The following is an 18,640-nucleotide window of genomic DNA, read 5'->3' on the forward strand; positions in this document are numbered from 1 at the left end:
GCTTTTCATCCACCAGTACCCCCAAGTCCTTCTCGGCAGGGCTGCTCTCAAAATGCTCTTCTTGCATGCTTGGGCTTTTAGTCTTTTTTTTTTTTTTTTTTTTAAGTGAATTGGGAAAGCTATGGAATCACTTTGTGTCTTAAAACAATGAAGGTTTAGTATTTGTTTATACAGTTTTAGGACAATAATATTCTTAAACTGTAAGTTACCCAGTATGTGGATTAACAAAAATAAATAAACTGAGGAAAAATGTAATGTACTGTCCCTATTGTGTGCCTAATGCCTATCATTTAGAAACACATTTTTATCATCAGACAGAAGAGGTGTACAATGAAACAGATTCTATAATTACTACATACATTTAAATAGACCAAATTATGTCTTCAGAAACACCTGCTTTACTGACATGTTTTGTACTAATTTCCATTTTCAGTGTATTTAGATGGCAACACAACTCACAATTTCAAAAGTGAAATAAGAGATGAGCTATGAGAACTGGGAGAGAAAAAGAAACTTTAATTTAAGCCTAATACCTGCATTTATTTCAATTATTTCAGCTGAACACTTTGAAAAATCCCCGTGTATGGCTTGATGCAGCTACCCAGATTTTCTTCTCTCTCTCTTTGGCTTTTGGAGGTCTTATTGCATTCTCAAGCTACAATCCACAAAAGTAAGTAGAACTACAACCTTTATAAATTGGCTAAATTCTTGCTGCATTTTGTGCAATTTTCTAAAATTTTCAAAACTCTTTCCTTAGGATATTTATAAAGGATCTTAATTTTTCTAAAGGATCTTAACAGCTGCTGTCTTTCTAAAAGGCCAAATAGATGTTCTAACAGGAAGGGGGGAAAAAAAAAAATCTAAAAAAATAAAACGTCTCCCGAAATACCTGAGAGAATCACAGATAAAATACTGCCTTTTTTCAGTCGCTTCACTTGTTTGAATGCTATTTCTAGAAATGACTGCGAAAAGGATGCTGTGACAGTAGCAATTGTGAACAGCGTGACATCCCTCTACGCTTCCATCCCAGTCTTTTCTGTTTTGGGGTTTAAAGCAACCACAGGCTACTGGGACTGCTTGGACAGGTGAGAAACTTGCGTTTCCAGTATTATACTGTGGTTTCAATGCCTAAATAGATAATGCGTTACTTGAAAAACACGCATTTAGAGAATTTATTTTCACTAAAAAGGAAAAGCATCTGTATGGAGCAGTCTAATATAAAAATAGAAAGTATTATGGCACTGAGGCAAGAATGATCAGGGGTAGCGTTTGTAAGAAGCAAGACAAATTATAGAACAACCCACTGCAAGTAGTGCATCAAGGACCACGTCTCAATCTCAGACTAGCATTAGAAGTAGTTAAAAAACCAACACCTTTTCCTATTCCACCAGATTCACCAAGTTATTAAACAGAAGTGGTGGAAATGGTCTGGAGAGCTGATAAAATAAAAATAGAAATGTTTTAGAGACTGCATCTGCATAAAGTACTCAGAGTTTGTATCTGAAAAAGAAGACATTAAATAGTCTGAATATTTTCTCCTATTTTATATGTAAGTCCTCATTTAATGTTTTCCTTTATATTGTAAAAACAGCACAGAAAGTAAACACAACTTTCTTTGACATCTGAATACATGGCTTAGCATTTCCAGCCACATCATCTGCAAACATTTAAACTAACGATACCTTGGCTTCTCTGGCAGGAACATTATCAGCATCATCAATGAATTTGATCTTCCGGAAGAAAGCATCATGCGACAGAACTATACGGCCTGGATTAGTTTCCTAAACTCATCGTATCCAGAAAGAATTGCTGGACTCAAACTGAAAAGCTGTGACCTTCAAGAATTTCTTGATCAGGTACCATAATTGCTTTCAACAAAGTAACCCTTAAACAAAATATGTAGAAGGACCGGTATCTTCCTTTTTCTTATAAGTACTTGTACTTTACTCTACTTGTAATAAATATATTATACTTAAACATGAAACAAAACAATTTTTCAAAATTTGAAATAACAACACTGCTGTAGGGCAGTCGGAACTCAAAGCTGTCTGGTACAGCGTGCAAAATGACACATTGTTATCACAAAACTAATCTTCAAAGGTGCTCCTACCTGGAGCCTACCATGGACACTAGATTCAGTCCTACTTTGGTTTACACGAATAAGCACAACAGAGGAAACACATCTAGCTGAAAGATTATAGAAAAAGGATGCTGAATGGGAGTTTCCTAAATCCATATTTAGGAAAGTATCAAAAAATCTATTAAAATATTCTCTGTTTGCCTTAAATCACATATATGACCACCAGGAAGGTATCTTATCGCTGTCTTCTCTTTTATCTTCCTTTCCCCATCTTTCTATTCCCTCTTGTCCTCTCCCTTTTATTTTTCCTCCTCTCTGCACAGGATCTCACCAATATTTTCATTTTTTTTTCCTCCAACCCCCCTCCTCCCCGCCAAAATACATCATGATCCTCTCCCCTTCCTTCTTTTCCAACCCTCCTAAAACATTTCCCCTATCACTAAACACAGATGTTTCTTCTCTGTTTATTTCTCCAACCTCATTCCACTTGCTGCAGTGATCCCACCCAGTCCTGTAACTCTCATTTACTACTCGCCCATTTGTACTCCCTTGTTACAAGTCCTTACCACCTAATGAGAAAAGAATAGGGCCATGGTTGGAGGAGGGAATAAGAAAGAAAGGAGCCTGAGAAAAAAATAAAATCTTAGGACCAAAGGGTGGACACATTTGCTAGAGACAGAGTGTGCTAACGCACGATAGCCTTAACGCACAATGATGGTGAAATAGGCTATTTTACTCACATGATGGAGAAGTCCACAGACATTCCAGCCCTGACACGAGTCACTTTCTGTTTTGTCTGGCTTCCTCTGATGGCACCCATTTCTGATTTATGGTTTGACGCATTTTACTTCCAAATTAGAGCAACATTAGCATTCTTCAATGCTTAGATTTATATATCCTTGTCCTTGGGAGACTGAATTCAAAGAAATTTGGCTGAAATTGGGGTTTTCCCTATTAGCCTTTTCTGCCCTGGTAATTATGGGGTATTTTGTGATCAACAATTCACCAACTCTCTTGCTGCTAGAATGGGTATCATATCCTTATTTACATCTTTTTCTTTCCAGCAGCTATTACATCATAGATTTTTTTAAAAACATATTTAAGATGGTATTAGCAAAACAATTGCTATTTCATTTACAACTCTCAGATCTGCTTTACTCTGGACCCATCTATCCGTGCAAGCTAAAATTCTGCTCTGTGATTGTCTACACATCTCTTATAGACCATTTAAAATTAAAATCCCCACAAACACTCCCCACACCCATTTTCTCAACTGCTGGCTGCCACAGGCTGACCAGCACCCTTGACTCCAGGAAAGGACAGAAGCGCGTTGTAATTCTATATGCATGAGAAACTACGTTTACGCCATTGTAACGCATATTTTTATCTGTTTGTGAATTCTGCAGAGTGTATCGGGAACTGGCTTGGCTTTCATCATTTTCACTCAAGCCATCATTCTAATGCCAGGCTCCCAGGCCTGGGCCATCCTGTTTTTCATAATGTTGTTCAGCTTGGGCCTTTCTTCTATGTTTGGGAACATCGAGGGAGTGTTCACTCCTCTTCTAGAGCTTCCAATTATATCTAAATCAATACCCAAAGAGCTATTATCTGGTAAGGTATTTGCTTTGCTTTGTTCAAAGAAGGTGGCATCTTCATAGAGGTGCAAACTACTAACTGCTTAATAAATATCATAGAGGGATTAAGAATTTATAATATTCATTTAGCTATCTCAAGGGCAGTGGATTGTGTTTGCAGAAGATAAGCACACAGATGAGGTAGCATTTATGGCAGAAGCTGTCAGATGACAGTATTACATTGCCCTTGCCATTTTTCTTCTTAGCTTGCAAGAGCTGTTTCAGTCTGAGAAAGCCTGTTAAATTGCTATTCCTGCAGTCAAGTTCACTCTGAGCTGTTGTAGACATCAGGAGGAGCCTTGTCTTCACTTAAGCCTTTAGCACCTAAACAAGTCACTTTAAGGCAACCAGTGACATCAGCTGGCCTGCCATAACCACCTGCGCATGAACTTACCATGTTGGCACAACTGTAAGACAGGTCGCTCACACCCCTTTTTTCGTTCAGGTTTATGCCGCTACAGATTATTTCACATTTACTGTGAACACGCCAGAGTAGAAAATTACCACTTGGAAACTGAGGAATGAGTGTGTGCAATCCTGTTCTTGCACCAAAACTGGAATCTTTTCAACCAGAGACAGTTACTGATCCTAACCTGCTCTTCAAGAACCAGACTCGGTGAGAGTCTGAGAGATCCTACTGTGAAATTGGTCTAGAAAAATTTCTGGCAGTTTGAAGTAATAGATTAACACTCCTGCAATGTGCCCTTTTAAATTCTTATGGGGAATATTGCTGTCATGCCTTTTTTAGAGTCTTCCTGTAGCATCTAAATTATATCCTTCTCATTTTACAACTTTCTATGTAGAAACAAATTTATTTACAACTTGACAAGGTAACCATATTATTTTGAAATTGATTTTCCAATTGTGAGCTTTTTTTTTTTTAAAGAAAAAAAAAAAAGTCTGCAGTCAATTTTACACAGCATTGAACCAAAGGCCATCTCAGAGTCAGAAGCGATTAGTAACACAGCACAAGGACACACAAACTGATTTGCAGCCCATGTCTGCATCCAGAAACGCTTTCCCTCCTTCCCCCTTTTTCTCTCAATTACCCCAAATCCATATCGTGGCTAAAGGGGAACTGACTGTACAGAAGCGTGGTGAAACCCAAACCATACACGCCGGGACATAAGGGACATAGACATTTGTAGCTCTGGGCCCTTTGAGGAAATGGGGGGCAGAAATCCAGGGAGCCCTTACACTTCTCAGGTGCCGGCTGTCTATGCTTTGAGCCTGTGACTGCGTGGAAATGAGGGCACTTGGAACTCACTACATCAGTCAAAAATTAACATAGGGCAATAGCATAGCACAGCCCAGGCTATCTGCTGGGAGTACTAACAACTGAAGGATGCTCTGAGTCACAGAGTGCAATCCTTCTGCCACAGAGTGGTGCCTCTGGCACGTGGCCAACACGCAGGGGACAACTGAGTTTGGGAAGTGATATTAGCTCCCCTAAGGAAAAAACAGCTTGTTGTAGCTCCGTAGAGGGAGAGAGAATAAAAATCACTAGAACAAGAGCAAAAATAATTCAGAACAAAAATACATTTACCAAGTTCAGTTCGGTACTCCAGTAACAAAGATACCTTTTTTCCTTCAGGTATAATATGTCTAATTTGCTTCCTCATTGCTCTGTGTTTTACGCTGGGTTCGGGGAGTTACTGGATTGACATTTTTGACAGCTATGCAGGCTCTCTGCCTCTTCTAGTCATCGCTTTCTTTGAAGTCATTGGGGTTGCGTATGTCTATAAAATCAAAAGGTACGTTGGAAACAGATGGAATTTTTTTCTCATAAGAGACAAATGCATTTTCCTCTCAATCCATGTATGTTACATACAGGTATACGATATTAACTTATTTCTGTAGCACTTACCAGTCCTGTGAATGTAGTTATCATTCTTTGCTTCAAGTCTCCTATATTTGTAAAACAGGAAGGACAATCTCTGCATAGCATTTATGGAAGGGGGGATCCTAAGTTTAAAGCTGGAAAGTCAAGAGCCATTGTAGTTCTTTGGCCAAGAGGAGTTACATCATCTTCCAAATATCCTCCTGTTACTGCCCTTTTGTTTTGTATACTCCTGTATTTTTTAATCGTTATTTTTTCCCCTCAAACTTCATAGTAAGCAACATGCAGTAACTCCCCCATGTCAAAAGGCTCAACCTGCGTGCTAAGAATTTCTGCAGTCACAGACACTAATTAAATTCACTCTTTAGTTTAAAAGCTTTCCTACATCTTTTGTAATTGTAAATGCCAGAAACCTTAGCTCATTTTGATTTAGAATAAACCTGCCTTCCCTACTCAGGGCCCTTCCAGTCCAGAAATTTCCCCAATTCTCAGTAAAGATTAATCTTTTCCCCTCTATAATTTACTCAGTTACATGTTGGGACTTAACCTTTCCAATTCTTACTCTGGCACTGGGATCATGAAGGTCCTGATTTTTTTGTGGAACAGTTTGTATACTGTATAGGTAATGAACTCACCTTTGGCCAGTGCTGTTGCATATCAAGGTGTTTCAGTATCATCCCAACTTAAGTCTTACCATAGGCTATGATTTTAAAAATAAGAAACTGAAGGAAAAAATCTTCCTCAATTACAGCTGAAGTCCCTGCATTAAATTTTTTAGATCCACTGTTAAGATCCTTGGAGCATTTCCCATGTTAAATGGTGATAACTCCCAGGCTATATCGTCATAAACAATTTCATACATGCCTCTTGCTGCACATACAGATAGCCTCAATCTTCCATGATGCAGAAGTAGCAATAAAATCTGGTTTCACACGCTACAACAGACTCTGGATTCCACAGCGCCTGTATTTTCTCTGTTGTGCTAGTATACATACACTTTTTCCTCTTTGTTACTATGGGATACGAGCACGGTCAAATCACTTTTTCCTAGTTCTCAAGAGAATTTCTAATATCTTCAGTTAGATTAACAGAATTGAAGGCAAAGCTGGTGTTTGAATACACACACACGAAAATCACAATTCCTATTCCAGATTACAAAACTCCTTCCAACTTGACAGATACAGGTTATCATGTAACTATCAAACCCCGAACCATACACCTACTGCCCATTCAATGTACAAAACTGTAAGTGGTATATGTAAAAGATCAGCTCCACGTCCAAACGACTGCCACTACTGACTGCAGAGGAAGCTGGCTCAGGTCGCAATAATTTTGTCCCTGACCTGATTTGATTCACTTGGTACTGGTTAATTCAGACTTCTTACTAACAAGCTATGTTTGTTCCCTTGGCAATTTTGTCTTTTTTCAATGTTTGAATAGTTCTACAGAACTGCTGTAATATTTTCATCACTTATTTGTGCTTAGAAACCTTAGACTAGGTGCTCAGGTAATGTAAACTGACAATGTAAACTGATCATTCATCCCTGGTAGGGATCAGTAAAGACCTACTTTATTGATATTATTATTTACTTAAGTCTACAGTAAGTTATTAAAGAAGGGTATGGAATAGAAAAGATTAGGGAGCTGTACCATGTGTTTAAAACTTATAGAAAAATATGAAAAAGTGAAACTGTTACCACTTAGGTCTGATATCATCATAAACATGCCTCCTCTTAAAAGGTTCAGTAAAGATGTGAAATGGATGACTGGACGAAAACCCAATCTCTACTGGCAGATCACATGGAGGTTTATTAGCCCTCTGCTCCTGCTAATTGTCTTCGTGGCCTTTGTTACTCTTCAGATACAGAAGCCGTCAAGCTATGCAGCCTGGAACCCTAAACATGTATGTTCCCAAATATTTTCTAAATGTTTAATAAATGGAAGAGTTGTACACTTTTCTCCCTTACCACATCCTTTAAAATCATTGCTCTCTGCTGCTTACCTACGTAATGCAGCCTGAAGTGATGGAATGCTCAGAATGAGAAGGCTCCAGTATGCACAGAGGTTATGAGGTTACATGCACTGAAACGCTTTCCTGTTAACAGGGCCTCTTCTTGAGAAGACCCACATATGCCGTGCTCCATATTTCTTTCGGATGTGCGTAATGCAGAGAACTGTTGAAGTGAAGTGTCTCACAGAGACTCTGAACCTACAGGGGGTTCAGAGGTGGAACAAACGCATGAGCAGAGCTTTAGAGCTGCATAACAGATGCTGGGGATGAAAACAATTCTCAGTGAGAACTGCCAATCACTGGGGCCCTGATGAATATATGAACGTGCAGCTTTGACAGGCAGACAGGGAGGGAGGCAGTGGTCCGAGAACAGTGTTGGTTAATTCAGCACCAGAGGTGTCGATGCCGAGAACATTTGATCTGGATGGCACTGGCTCACGCCAGTTGCAGTTTCTTAGATACTTCAAATATTTCAAATACACCCTGTGTAGGGGTTTGAGGATCGATTCTGGCCAATCCGGCATGAGGACTGCAGTCACCCTCACAGAAAGGCATCAACCTTCATAGTATAAATATACGCATGGTACCTCAGGAAAAAGCTCTGTGCGCCCAACAGTACATACACCAGCAATGTATCCTTTGAGCTTTGAGTATCCTCCAAACACCATTATGTATCTATCATCCCAAAATAAAACTCATAGCCACAGACTTGCAGAAATTGCATTATCATCATTCCTTCTAAATCTCTCAAGTAAATCTTTCCTATTTGGCAAAGATCATGCTTGGTAATTGCTGAAACCAGGTAAGCTTTGAGTACTTACAAGACTAATCAGAGCTTAAGCAAGGGAGGGTGAAAGTTTGATAACTCTTTGGGCAACCCCTGCATCCCTAGGAGTATCTCACACTTCCGGCTATAAATCTTTGAAACTATAAAACATTTGCAGATATCTTCAGACCCACGAGAAGGGTATACAGAGGACATGGCCACTGAACGCTATTGTAGAGCAAGAGTAAAAGTTTTGCTATCCTTACTATAACAGCTTAAGAAAATGCATGTGGAAATCATAGCAAAATGTAATTGTACCTACAAATTATTTCTTTCGCTTGCCTTTTTATCTCCATAGGAAGGCTTCCCTATGAAAGAGGAGAAAGTCTATCCACCTTGGGTACTGGCCATCTGTGTGCTGCTAGCTGTCCTTCCTTGTGTGTTTGTACCTCTGGTAGCACTCTTCCATCTGATCAAACGAATGCGCAGAAGCAAGGACCCAAGCTTTGTACCACCAGAAGTGTTTTCATGTCAGGGGGCTAATAGCAACTTCTCTCATCCAAAAGAATAAATACCCGTTGTATCTGCCTGTAAGTAAAAATAAGACAGCCTTTGTTAGACAGGATTAGGTGTAGTATGGTATCATCGAACCAACCTGGTTTATGCGGTTCATATGCTTACAGCCAATCACTAGCACTCTATAAACAGAGCTGCTATGTTTCCTTTATTTTCAACCAATTTCACAACAGTTATATTAATCTTGTCCCTCCTACATCCTGTCCTGAATCCTACATCCCGACCAAGTACCAGCCCCACTGCTTTAACCCTTTTCATGCCTTACCAACTTCATGTCTCTCTCCAGCCAGACTTTAAACCTGGAAAGCCTGCTAGTTATTGCACGTGTCCTCTGTCTTCCTTCACTTGTCTTCTAAATAAACAGTCTGCTCCTGAGGATCAGCAACATAAAAATTGAAACACAAGCACCTACAGTTTCATTCACTGACCCCCTCTGAGAGATGTAGAATGGAAGCTCTTGAAGAGCAAGGACTCCTCTTGTCCACTACACTCTACTTTTTGTAAATCCCTATATGCATTTAAATAGCAGTTATTTTATGATTATTTCATATCCTCAAGCATTGCGAAGAGCAAAAATAAAGCATGAGCAGTTAGAAGAACGTATATTAAGTAAATCTGAGTAATTAATTTTGCACAAATCTCTTAACCTAGCAGATTCCAGAATTTATTGTAGTGGAAAATACTGTGAAAACAAATGTCCTAAATTTTTTCCCCTTAATTTCTCATACTGAACAGAGTAACTGAATACTGTAATAAAAGTGCAGATGCATGGAAGCCTCTCAGTGAGCTGCAACCTTACAGGACATGACAATGAAGTTAATCTTTACTTAAAAACAGGTTTTCCTATACTTGCCTGCAGATCCTGTCCACTCTGCAGTGATGGGAGATGAGGATTCCTTTTGCCAAGATACTTGAGCAACCAGCAGCCTCTGAGAAAATATAGGGAAAGTATGTAAGGATAAGGTATGACAAAGCCTTTAGGCTGAGTAATTAAGAGTCAAGGAAAGGAGAGGAAGATTAAGGAAAACGGAAGCAATTTCCGTATTTAGCCTTGTAGCTACGCACTAGTAGGGCTTCATAATGGGTAACAGGGATTTGGCCACACAGTGAAGATGAATGAGACCAACTCAAACTCTGCAGAGGAAAGGCAGTTACCTGACTCCTTGAAAGGGGCACAAGGGGAACTGCAAGCCTGGGAGGGAGGGGGGAATGATTTTTATCTTGCTGCTTAAGGAAAGAGCAGGGAAAGAGAGAGAAACTTTTTTTTTTTAGACTTTTCTTTTTTAGATTTATTATCCCCCTCACACAGCTGCTGCTGCAACCTCCTGTCCTGCAACTAGCCTGGACAGTAACTCTTGTGGAGCAGTGATGGTACTAGAAACAGCAGCATCCAGTCTGTCACACCAGATCCACCTGAGGATCAAAAGCACACTGTGCCTCTGCCTGCTGGAAGGAAATGCATGGGTAAACTGTCTGTGTGCACAGCAGTTGCCAGGCCAGAGCCTCCTGGTCCTTCCACTATGTGGGATGAGTAGTATCACCCACAAAACAGTTAAGTGCCTGGGCTCCACATGTTTTTATTTCCAAGAGCCATGGACTTGGTCAATGGTCTGCGTGACGGTGTCCAGCAGTTCCCCATGGTAGCCTCCCAACAGCCCCAGCCCTCAAGTCAACAGAGAGACAGCATGGAAACAGCTTCTGTTAGCAGAAACCTCACAAGTCACAAAGGTCCAAGCAAACTTCTTGATGTTCTGCCGCTGTGCACTGTAAAGGCTGTTGACAATGACATGGAAGATTTCAATTGCCACTCTGCCTGTTGCAAATTAAATTTGAAAGGTTGTGAGTAAAAAAGGCTTCCATAAAGAATGAATAATCACAAAACCCAATATAATTGCAATTTTGAGCATATATTCATATAAAAGCTGTAAATACATAAATAAGAATTTTTAATTAACTAAAGCGTACGCTCTATATTCACATCTGACTACAGATAGCTAGATGTTCGTTAAAATCATATATACAGAGTATATGCAGCAGGTTTAAGTATTTGGTCAGAGACCTGTTCTTAAAGAAAACACATCCAGCTAATACAGACACAAGCTGAGAAAAGAGTTAAACTACATATACAAGACTTTCAAGACTATAAATCTATCTCGAGTCACTGTCATGGCACTCACAGACTTCTTGACTTTTGAGCTGCCCCTTCCCATTCACCAGAAGGGAGACGTCGTGGGTCACCAGACATGCAGTTCAGCCTGGGACGGGACTCAGGAGGAAGACAATTTTCAGCTCCAGTAACTACAACTCACGGCAGGCAAATGCACTAGCTGAAGTTACCGTTTAGCCAAAGTAGGCATGTAGAAAACGTGTTGAGCAACTCTTGCAGAAACATTGCTTTTCTGTTCTCAGTGCACTTCTGATGTGACCTCTACTAAAATTCCTGTGCTAGAACTGCAACCTTATTCCAGTAAAATTAGTGCTTGAATCTTCCCCTTCCTATTCGTATGAAGCACAGCATCTTATAAGTACTTTTTTCTCTTGAATAGCATGATTGACTTTGTTACTTGAGTAAGCATGTGCACGCAAACATGAAACTGAATCTGTGTCGAAGTCTTACATACCAAGCACTTTCTACTTCTGCTCACTCTCCTCCCAATCTTTTATCTGCATATCCCATCAGATCTTCTTTGCTATAATACTCTGCTGTGAACTCATATCATTCTGACAGACAAGACTTTTCTAGAATTGTCTAGGCTGTAAGGACAGCCTGGATTTTTTGGGGGTAGAGCTGTAAAGGACACACACAGAGGCATGGTGATGTTCAGCCTTAAGCAGAATCCATAGCCCTAAGACAAGGAGCTCAAGTACCTATTAGAGGAAGAAGCCTCAGAAGGAGCATTGCAACAGCACTATAAATAAGGAAGCATCCAAATTACCATAAAACAATAAATAGAGAAAAGCTGCAGAGAGAAAAGTGTATTCCTTCTGGAACACAGGCAGTTCCCTACATTGCAAAGTTTGAGATCTACCTCAAATTGAGGTTCACAGTCCATAATCCTCTCCCAAAAGGAAGCAGTGGGGAGAAGGATGTGTTTGATGGACGCGTGCAGATGCTAGGATTTCCTCTAGAGGGGCTTCTGTCCAATTCCTCCCTTCCAGCCCTGCACAGAGACACAAAAAACAATTTTCAGCCCTATCACTCTTCCTCCCCATATGAAGCCTCCAGCACTGACTTGCAGGGTGGTTTGCAACACTTGCAACATAGATTGCACAGCGCAGTTACAGAGTGGCTTAGCTCTCAAACTCTCTACTTACCTTCTCCTAAATACTGAGACAATCTTAACCTTCCCCCCAACCCTCAAATCTTTTGCAATTTTCCCAGCTTTCCAATGATGGTTGAAAATCCACATTACAGGTTCAGAATGCTCCTAATCTAATTCTTTTAATATTTCCAGATTCAAGTTATTCAATTGACCCAAACGTTTCCTGTCAACAGTTGCTGTTTAACGTACTACCTTGCTACCAATTAAGTAGAAAATATTTTACCACCATAATATATCGCACTATTTCTTTTAGAACAGTTCCTTACAGAAGTAGCTTTATGGAATATTTCTAACTTCCCAACAGCATAAACATCTCATTTTAGAGCATTAAATCTATGTCACTGCTATGGTTAATCTATTCCTTACACATATGCTCACAGCATTTTTTTCCAGGTGTCATAAGCCGCAGCAGCAAGGAAGTACAAGTTTCCAGTACAGACTGCCAGCTCTTCTTTAAATTTCCAAATTCTCCATTTGCTAAAACACATACCAGTTTCAGCCTTATTTTCACTTGCCTTCTTGAATGGCAGATATTTTGAGATGAGATAGTCTTCTCTTGTGATTTCTGCATTGTATTTGCATCTGTTTAGAAATAGCCCTCAGAAACAGCAGTTAGTGTTTAAAACGGACGACTCAGCAAGTAGTTATGGGGAAAGGCAAATGGTGGCTCGGACAATTGCAAGCATTACACTTTATGCATTTTTACAAAAGTACACCTTCAACTGAGGCTACATTGGCAGTTTTTATTATCACGGTATCCACTGTGATACAGAGCGGAAACGGGCTAATCCAACCGTCAAGGAAGTTCACATTCCCTGCATTGTCCATGTTAGAGCATCCTGTGGAAACCACATAAAGAAGCAGTGACGCTGGAAACAGGGCCCGTTGTTCTGAGCCTTAAGGTGGGAACAGCTCCATCCTTTTCTGTAAGGGACCTTGCTGAAAGACATTAAAAACTGCTGCCTTTAACATTAAAACACAAAATAAAACAAGGTATGTCTCAGCACACATGGAGAAGTCTAAGTTCAAAGGCTTAGAAGCAAATCTATCCATAACTACCATGTTCTTGGATGGGAGCAGAGAGGTTTTCTTCTAGTCCTCCCAAGCCCACCTGTCTGCAATGCTTTCTGAAACACTGACTGGTTCAGCACAGTTCTTGCTCTAGTTTTCTACCCCAGTTATCCAGGACACTTTTTTGATCACCCTGGAAGTTTGCCTTGGGACAGCTGTTCACCGCAGAAAGGCTCCCTACTCTTCCCAAGGGCCCATCCTCCCCGTATGGATTTGTGCTGTCGGATCCTGGCTCATGAGGTATCCTTTCAGGCTACCCAACCCCTATTCTAGACCATTCTTTCAAAACAGACATGCTCGTTGGCTCTCAGGAAATTATTGGGCTCCTCTGCCTCATCCTTCTCTGAAGGTTCATGCAGAACACCAGGACAAAGCAAGCATGCATTCATCCGTACTGCTGCCCACCAGCACAGCCTTCAACAGGACACACAAAAGGCACAGGGCCTCTGCAGTAAGGGGTAAAGAGTCAAAATTTGTATCACTCACAACTACCACAGCAGGAGAGGGGAAGAGAAGCAGATAGGAAGGAATGCACGGCTGAAGAAAGTCCAGGTAAGGAGTGAACGGCCACAGATAGGAACAGCTCCAGCCGAAGAGTGGGAAGTTCTCCAAGTGCTCAAGTCTCATCCCTGCCGAGGCCCTCGTTGGAGCATCTCGCTGCCTCTTCCTGCCACATGATCCAATAAAATAAAGCTTCCTGCACCGCCAGGCCTCTCTTACGCAATGGTTTGCGTAAGATATCCATGATAGCGTTTCCCCACACCAGTATCGCTGCAGAACATTGAGGGGGATGGGGGGTTTAAAATGTTTGAGCTGCTGGCTAAGGAACAACTGAGCTGTCCTTCATCTGTTCTCTACTCTAGTAGGAGCAATTGTTCTATGGCTTTTTGTTTAAATTTTATTTGTAACTGTGCCGCTTCATAGCGAAAACCAAAAAAACCACCCAACTGTATAAATGACACTCTGTACGTTTGAGTTTGAACGGAGCTGTGGTGTTAATGGACAGACTGCAATACTGCATATCAGCTTCTAGGAGCTGTGTTACTGATCCCTGTGTGGTGGGGACACACATCTACTGAGTAACATTGCCCACACAGGTCTCTCTCCAGCAACGTGTTCTCCATCTACGTCAATAAAACCTCCCAGCAGCTGCTATTTAGCCTATAACAGACAGAAAAATCCTAATAAAATAGTTCTACATTAGACCAATGCAAATTCAACACACAAGCCTGTAAGACAAAAAAAAAAACATATGGGCAGGTTTATCAGAGCAGCCACAGGGCAAAATTCAGCCCTGCACCACACACAAGCACCAGGCTGTGCTGGTTTTGGCTGGGGTAGAGTTAATTTTCTTCATAGTAGCTCGTATGGGGCTGTGTTTTGGGTTTGTGCTGGAAACAGTGTTGATAACACAGGGATGTTTTCGTTACTGCTGAGCAGTGCTTGCACAGAGTCAAGGCCTTTTCTGCTCCTCACCCCACCCCACCAGCGAGTAGGCTGGGGGGGGGCACAAGAAGTGGGGAGGGGAAACAGCCGGGACAGCTGACCCCAGCTGGCCAAAGGGACATTCCATACCATGTGACATCATGCTCAGCATATAAAGCTGGGGGAAGAAGAAGGAAGGGGGGGACGTTCGGAGTGATGGCGTTTGTCTTCCCAAGTAACCGTTAGGCATGATGGAGCCCTGCTTTCCTGGAGATGGCTGAACACCTGCCTGCCCATGGGAAGGAGTGAATGAATTCCTTGGTTTGCTTTGCTTGTGCACGGCTTTTGCTTTACCTATTAAACTGCCTTTATCTCCACCCACGAGTTTTCTCACTTTTACTCTTCTGATTCTCTCCCCCATCCCACCGGGGGGGAGTGAGCGAGCAGCTGTGTGGGGCTTAGTTGCTGGCTGGAGTTAAACCACGACACAGGGCTAGACAGTAGCCTCAGTAACATTATAGAGCCAAAGCTAAGCCTAAATAAAGAACAGGAAATGCAGATAGAAGAGTAATTTACTCAGTATATTATTTAATAGAACTTTTGTTTTGTAGATATAAAGGTACCACCATCACTCTCTATCACCAAGTGTTCAAAATATATAAAACATATGTTAAATATACCCAGCTTTGGCACTGAAATTTTGGCATACATTAGTTGTGCTCTCTAAAGCATAAAATCTCCAACTTGTACATCTTGCTAGGTAGTGCCATGAAACGCATTTGCCCTGCCCAAGTTACTGTCTTTCAGGACATAACCCAGCTGGATGGGATGTTGAAGATTACTATAAAATAAAGGTACTGGAGACAAGCATGCATATTACAATTAACCAGACATTTTATTATAAAATAGTCTGCAACACAGAGAAGCAAAGAACATGCTGAAGAAACAACATGCTGAAACAAGAAAGTAGATCTGTTTGTACGGAACATAGTTTAATGATGCCTTCATTGAGAAGACGGGAATTACTGAAGGAAACCAAGTCAATTACTTCAAATAGCCTGTAAACTTACAGGCAAACACAAACAAGAAGGTATTAACCAAATTGTTTGCTCTTTTTAAGTCCTTGTGTGGTATCTGAGAAACAAACACGGAAATCCTCTGAGTAAAGTTGCTTTCAGTCCACTCTACCAAAATAAACTACAGAGAAAAGTCATCTAAAGACACAGCATTTATTTTCAAACAAGGAAAAATTATGAAATAAACCTCAGTCAGTTAGTCCAGGATAGCTTTGAAATCTTGACAAAGAGACGGTTCTGTCACTGTCTTCAGTAGTGCCATAGTATCCTTTGGGATCTTCCTGAATAGCTGCATCTTACCTACCAAAATATCAGAAACAATTCGTTACTACTGCAAGTAACTAACAATTCTGTTTTAGGGAAAATGCTAATAAAGTAATAAAATCAATACTAGCTGAATCCAATTAAAAAGTTGGAACACCTGGAATATGGGGATAAAAAAGCTATAATAGAATATGCTACTATTCTACTACCCTTAAATCTGGCTAATAAATAAAAAGGTTAAAAATCATATGTCAAAATATTAACAAACTAAGAAAACCAAGGAGCAAATTCCTCCTACTATGTCCTTGTAACACTTCTGTGCTTGGATTTAAGAATTTTAAAAGTTTTTTGAAAAGTATAAGACCATTTATTCAATTACTATATCCACCAAAAAAGGCCTTCTATCAAAGCATAGTTACTTTGAAAGACCTTATTTTAAACAATGCTAAGGACAAGGGACAGGTCCTTACCTGGTTGCTAATGTTTACCTACAGTGGGAAGGTATTCCCAAACTGTTTCTTTTCCCCTCTACTTTCAGATGTGACTCCAAAGTACCCTATGCTTGGAACTGACATATACAAAAAGATTAAAAAAAAAAAAATCACGTGGAAAATGCACCTTTTGCTATAACACTGACAACAGCAATTCTCCCCGCTGTGTTTCCTTGTAAGAGAAGAGAGACTAACTGGAAAGCCACCTTTAAGGTGGAAAATTTTGTAGACTAAACAAGGCTCTTAAATCAGGAATGAAATTTTTATAAGAGGACACAGCAGTTTTGAAACACAGAAGGCCATTAAGTCTATCGTCAACAGAATTATAGAGAATAAAAAGGACTTTTTAAAGATTAGGAAGAACAGGTAAAATGCTAGCAACAGTTTAAGTCTGTTACCTAAACAGTTGGCAAAATTGTCAATGGTGCAGAAAGGCAGAAGGGTTCAATAAACATTTGTTCTGTATTTGGAAAGGAGACAGATGATGTATTTATATCTTATCATGATAAGGAAAAACTCTTGCACTGGTAATAATAGGAGGCATGTTAAACAGTAACTATGTTTTAAATACTTAACTCTGAAGAATGACAACTCGTACTGAGAAGCCCCTGATCTTGGTATGTAACATGTTTTGGAATAGTGGGAAGAAACTCCTCCCCAAAACCTATGAGCTTGATATCGATTCCCGTGGAGAGTAACGGAAAGGCATGTGCAGGGACACAAGAGAAAAAAAACCCTAAGTTTATATCAATTCCTGTCAACAACATGATCTTACAGGGATAATAGGTTTTATATAGCCGATACAAACTCCAAAATAACAACAAAAAGCATAGTTGTTAAGTCAACACAGGTGCTATTACCAGCCTTGGTTATCTCTGTGCTACAGATTGCTGTGCCATAGAGAGATACTGAGCTAACTTTACAGGAACACACCTGAGAACCAGTGACTTCTCTGTCACAGCTACTCTGACATCCACACATGCTACCTGATTTCCAGAAGTAAGACAGAACTTAAAATACAGTGTTTAAAATTAGCTCCAGTATCTCTACATAATGCTCAGCTCTGTGGTAACCTTCTCTACAGCATGATGTTCTGATTACAATAACATTACCCAGGAAAAAGTCTGATGCAGGACAAACAAAACTAACTTGTAAGACAGAATAGAAAACTATCTATCAATGTCTCTTTAAATGGATTTTAGTGGGTTCCTGTAGGATCAGAAGACTTAGTATCTTACTAAATTTGGAAGAAAATACAAATATAAACACCACGTACAATCAATCAGGTGACTGAAAAATAGCCTTTATCTATGATCAGAGATCTTGGAGACATGGAGATAATGATGCACGTTCACACCAAGGGTATGCATATGACTCATCGCTACAGATCACAAGACGTCTTTGTACAGCTTTACAGTACCAGCACACTGATGCCTCACCTTCCCTCCTGCTCAGCCCCTAGGTGGTGCATCTGGTGCCTTCTCAGTTCCTTTTCAAAAACAGTTTGAAATTATTTTTAAAACCTCAACCAACTCTTAAAGGAAGGAGAAAGGCAGGTGGGAAGTAATTATACGTGCAGTCAAAGCACCTCTCAAAATTACAGTCACTGGTAAGTATTCAAGTTGCCTGACAAGCTGACCCCAAACAGCTACTCTCCTGCCAAATTACCTAGTAGATGTTTTGGGGGCTTTTCATAAAAACGGCAACTACAGAAGTGCTCCACCAAGTATTGTATCAACCCTTGCAGCACAGGTGGAACAGGGCTAGTGGAAGTACAGGTAAGACTTCAGGGGTCTATAAGCAAATGGAGATATCTCAGAGATGGTATTCGAGTTACTTGGGCCCCAGTGATCTGCTGACCAACCACAGCAAAAGCTTCCATCTTAAAAGTTTCAAAGTAAAAACAAGTCAGAGCCTGCTAATTGTTTAGACAGCCATTAAGCAAAAATCTCCGAACCCTTGATCTTTCAGCAGTGTACCTGAAGTCTCAAATACTTCCAGAAGAAACTGGGCCTTGTAGATAAAAAGGGAGTTGTCTTGACGTTATGGATGTGAAGAACGGATTCTGCCTCAGAGAAGATTT

At 40.4% G+C, this 18,640-nt stretch overlaps 2 protein-coding genes across 2 annotated transcripts in view; one reads left to right on the top strand and one right to left on the bottom strand.

Moving 5' to 3' along the window:
• Positions 1-8,902, top strand: part of LOC103899695 (sodium-dependent neutral amino acid transporter B(0)AT3) — a 37,125-nt gene extending 28,223 nt beyond the window's left edge. The window contains exons 6-12 of the mRNA XM_009280204.1: positions 558-670; positions 957-1,085; positions 1,700-1,856; positions 3,487-3,691; positions 5,309-5,468; positions 7,295-7,457; positions 8,690-8,902. Of these exons, the coding sequence (XP_009278479.1) occupies positions 558-670; positions 957-1,085; positions 1,700-1,856; positions 3,487-3,691; positions 5,309-5,468; positions 7,295-7,457; positions 8,690-8,902 (1,140 nt within the window). The remainder of the gene's footprint in view (positions 1-557; positions 671-956; positions 1,086-1,699; positions 1,857-3,486; positions 3,692-5,308; positions 5,469-7,294; positions 7,458-8,689) is intronic.
• Positions 8,903-15,605: 6,703 nt separating this feature from the next.
• TERT (telomerase reverse transcriptase) overlaps positions 15,606-18,640 on the bottom strand; it is a 34,766-nt gene continuing 31,731 nt past the window's right edge. Inside the window, exon 17 of the mRNA XM_009280215.1 lies at positions 15,606-16,102. Within this exon, the coding sequence (XP_009278490.1) occupies positions 15,999-16,102 (104 nt within the window). The 3' untranslated portion in view covers positions 15,606-15,998. The remainder of the gene's footprint in view (positions 16,103-18,640) is intronic.

This window comes from Aptenodytes forsteri, unplaced genomic scaffold (genome assembly GCF_000699145.1).
Source record: "Aptenodytes forsteri isolate BGI_AS27 unplaced genomic scaffold, ASM69914v1 Scaffold114, whole genome shotgun sequence".
Classification (NCBI taxonomy): Eukaryota; Metazoa; Chordata; class Aves; order Sphenisciformes; family Spheniscidae; genus Aptenodytes; species Aptenodytes forsteri.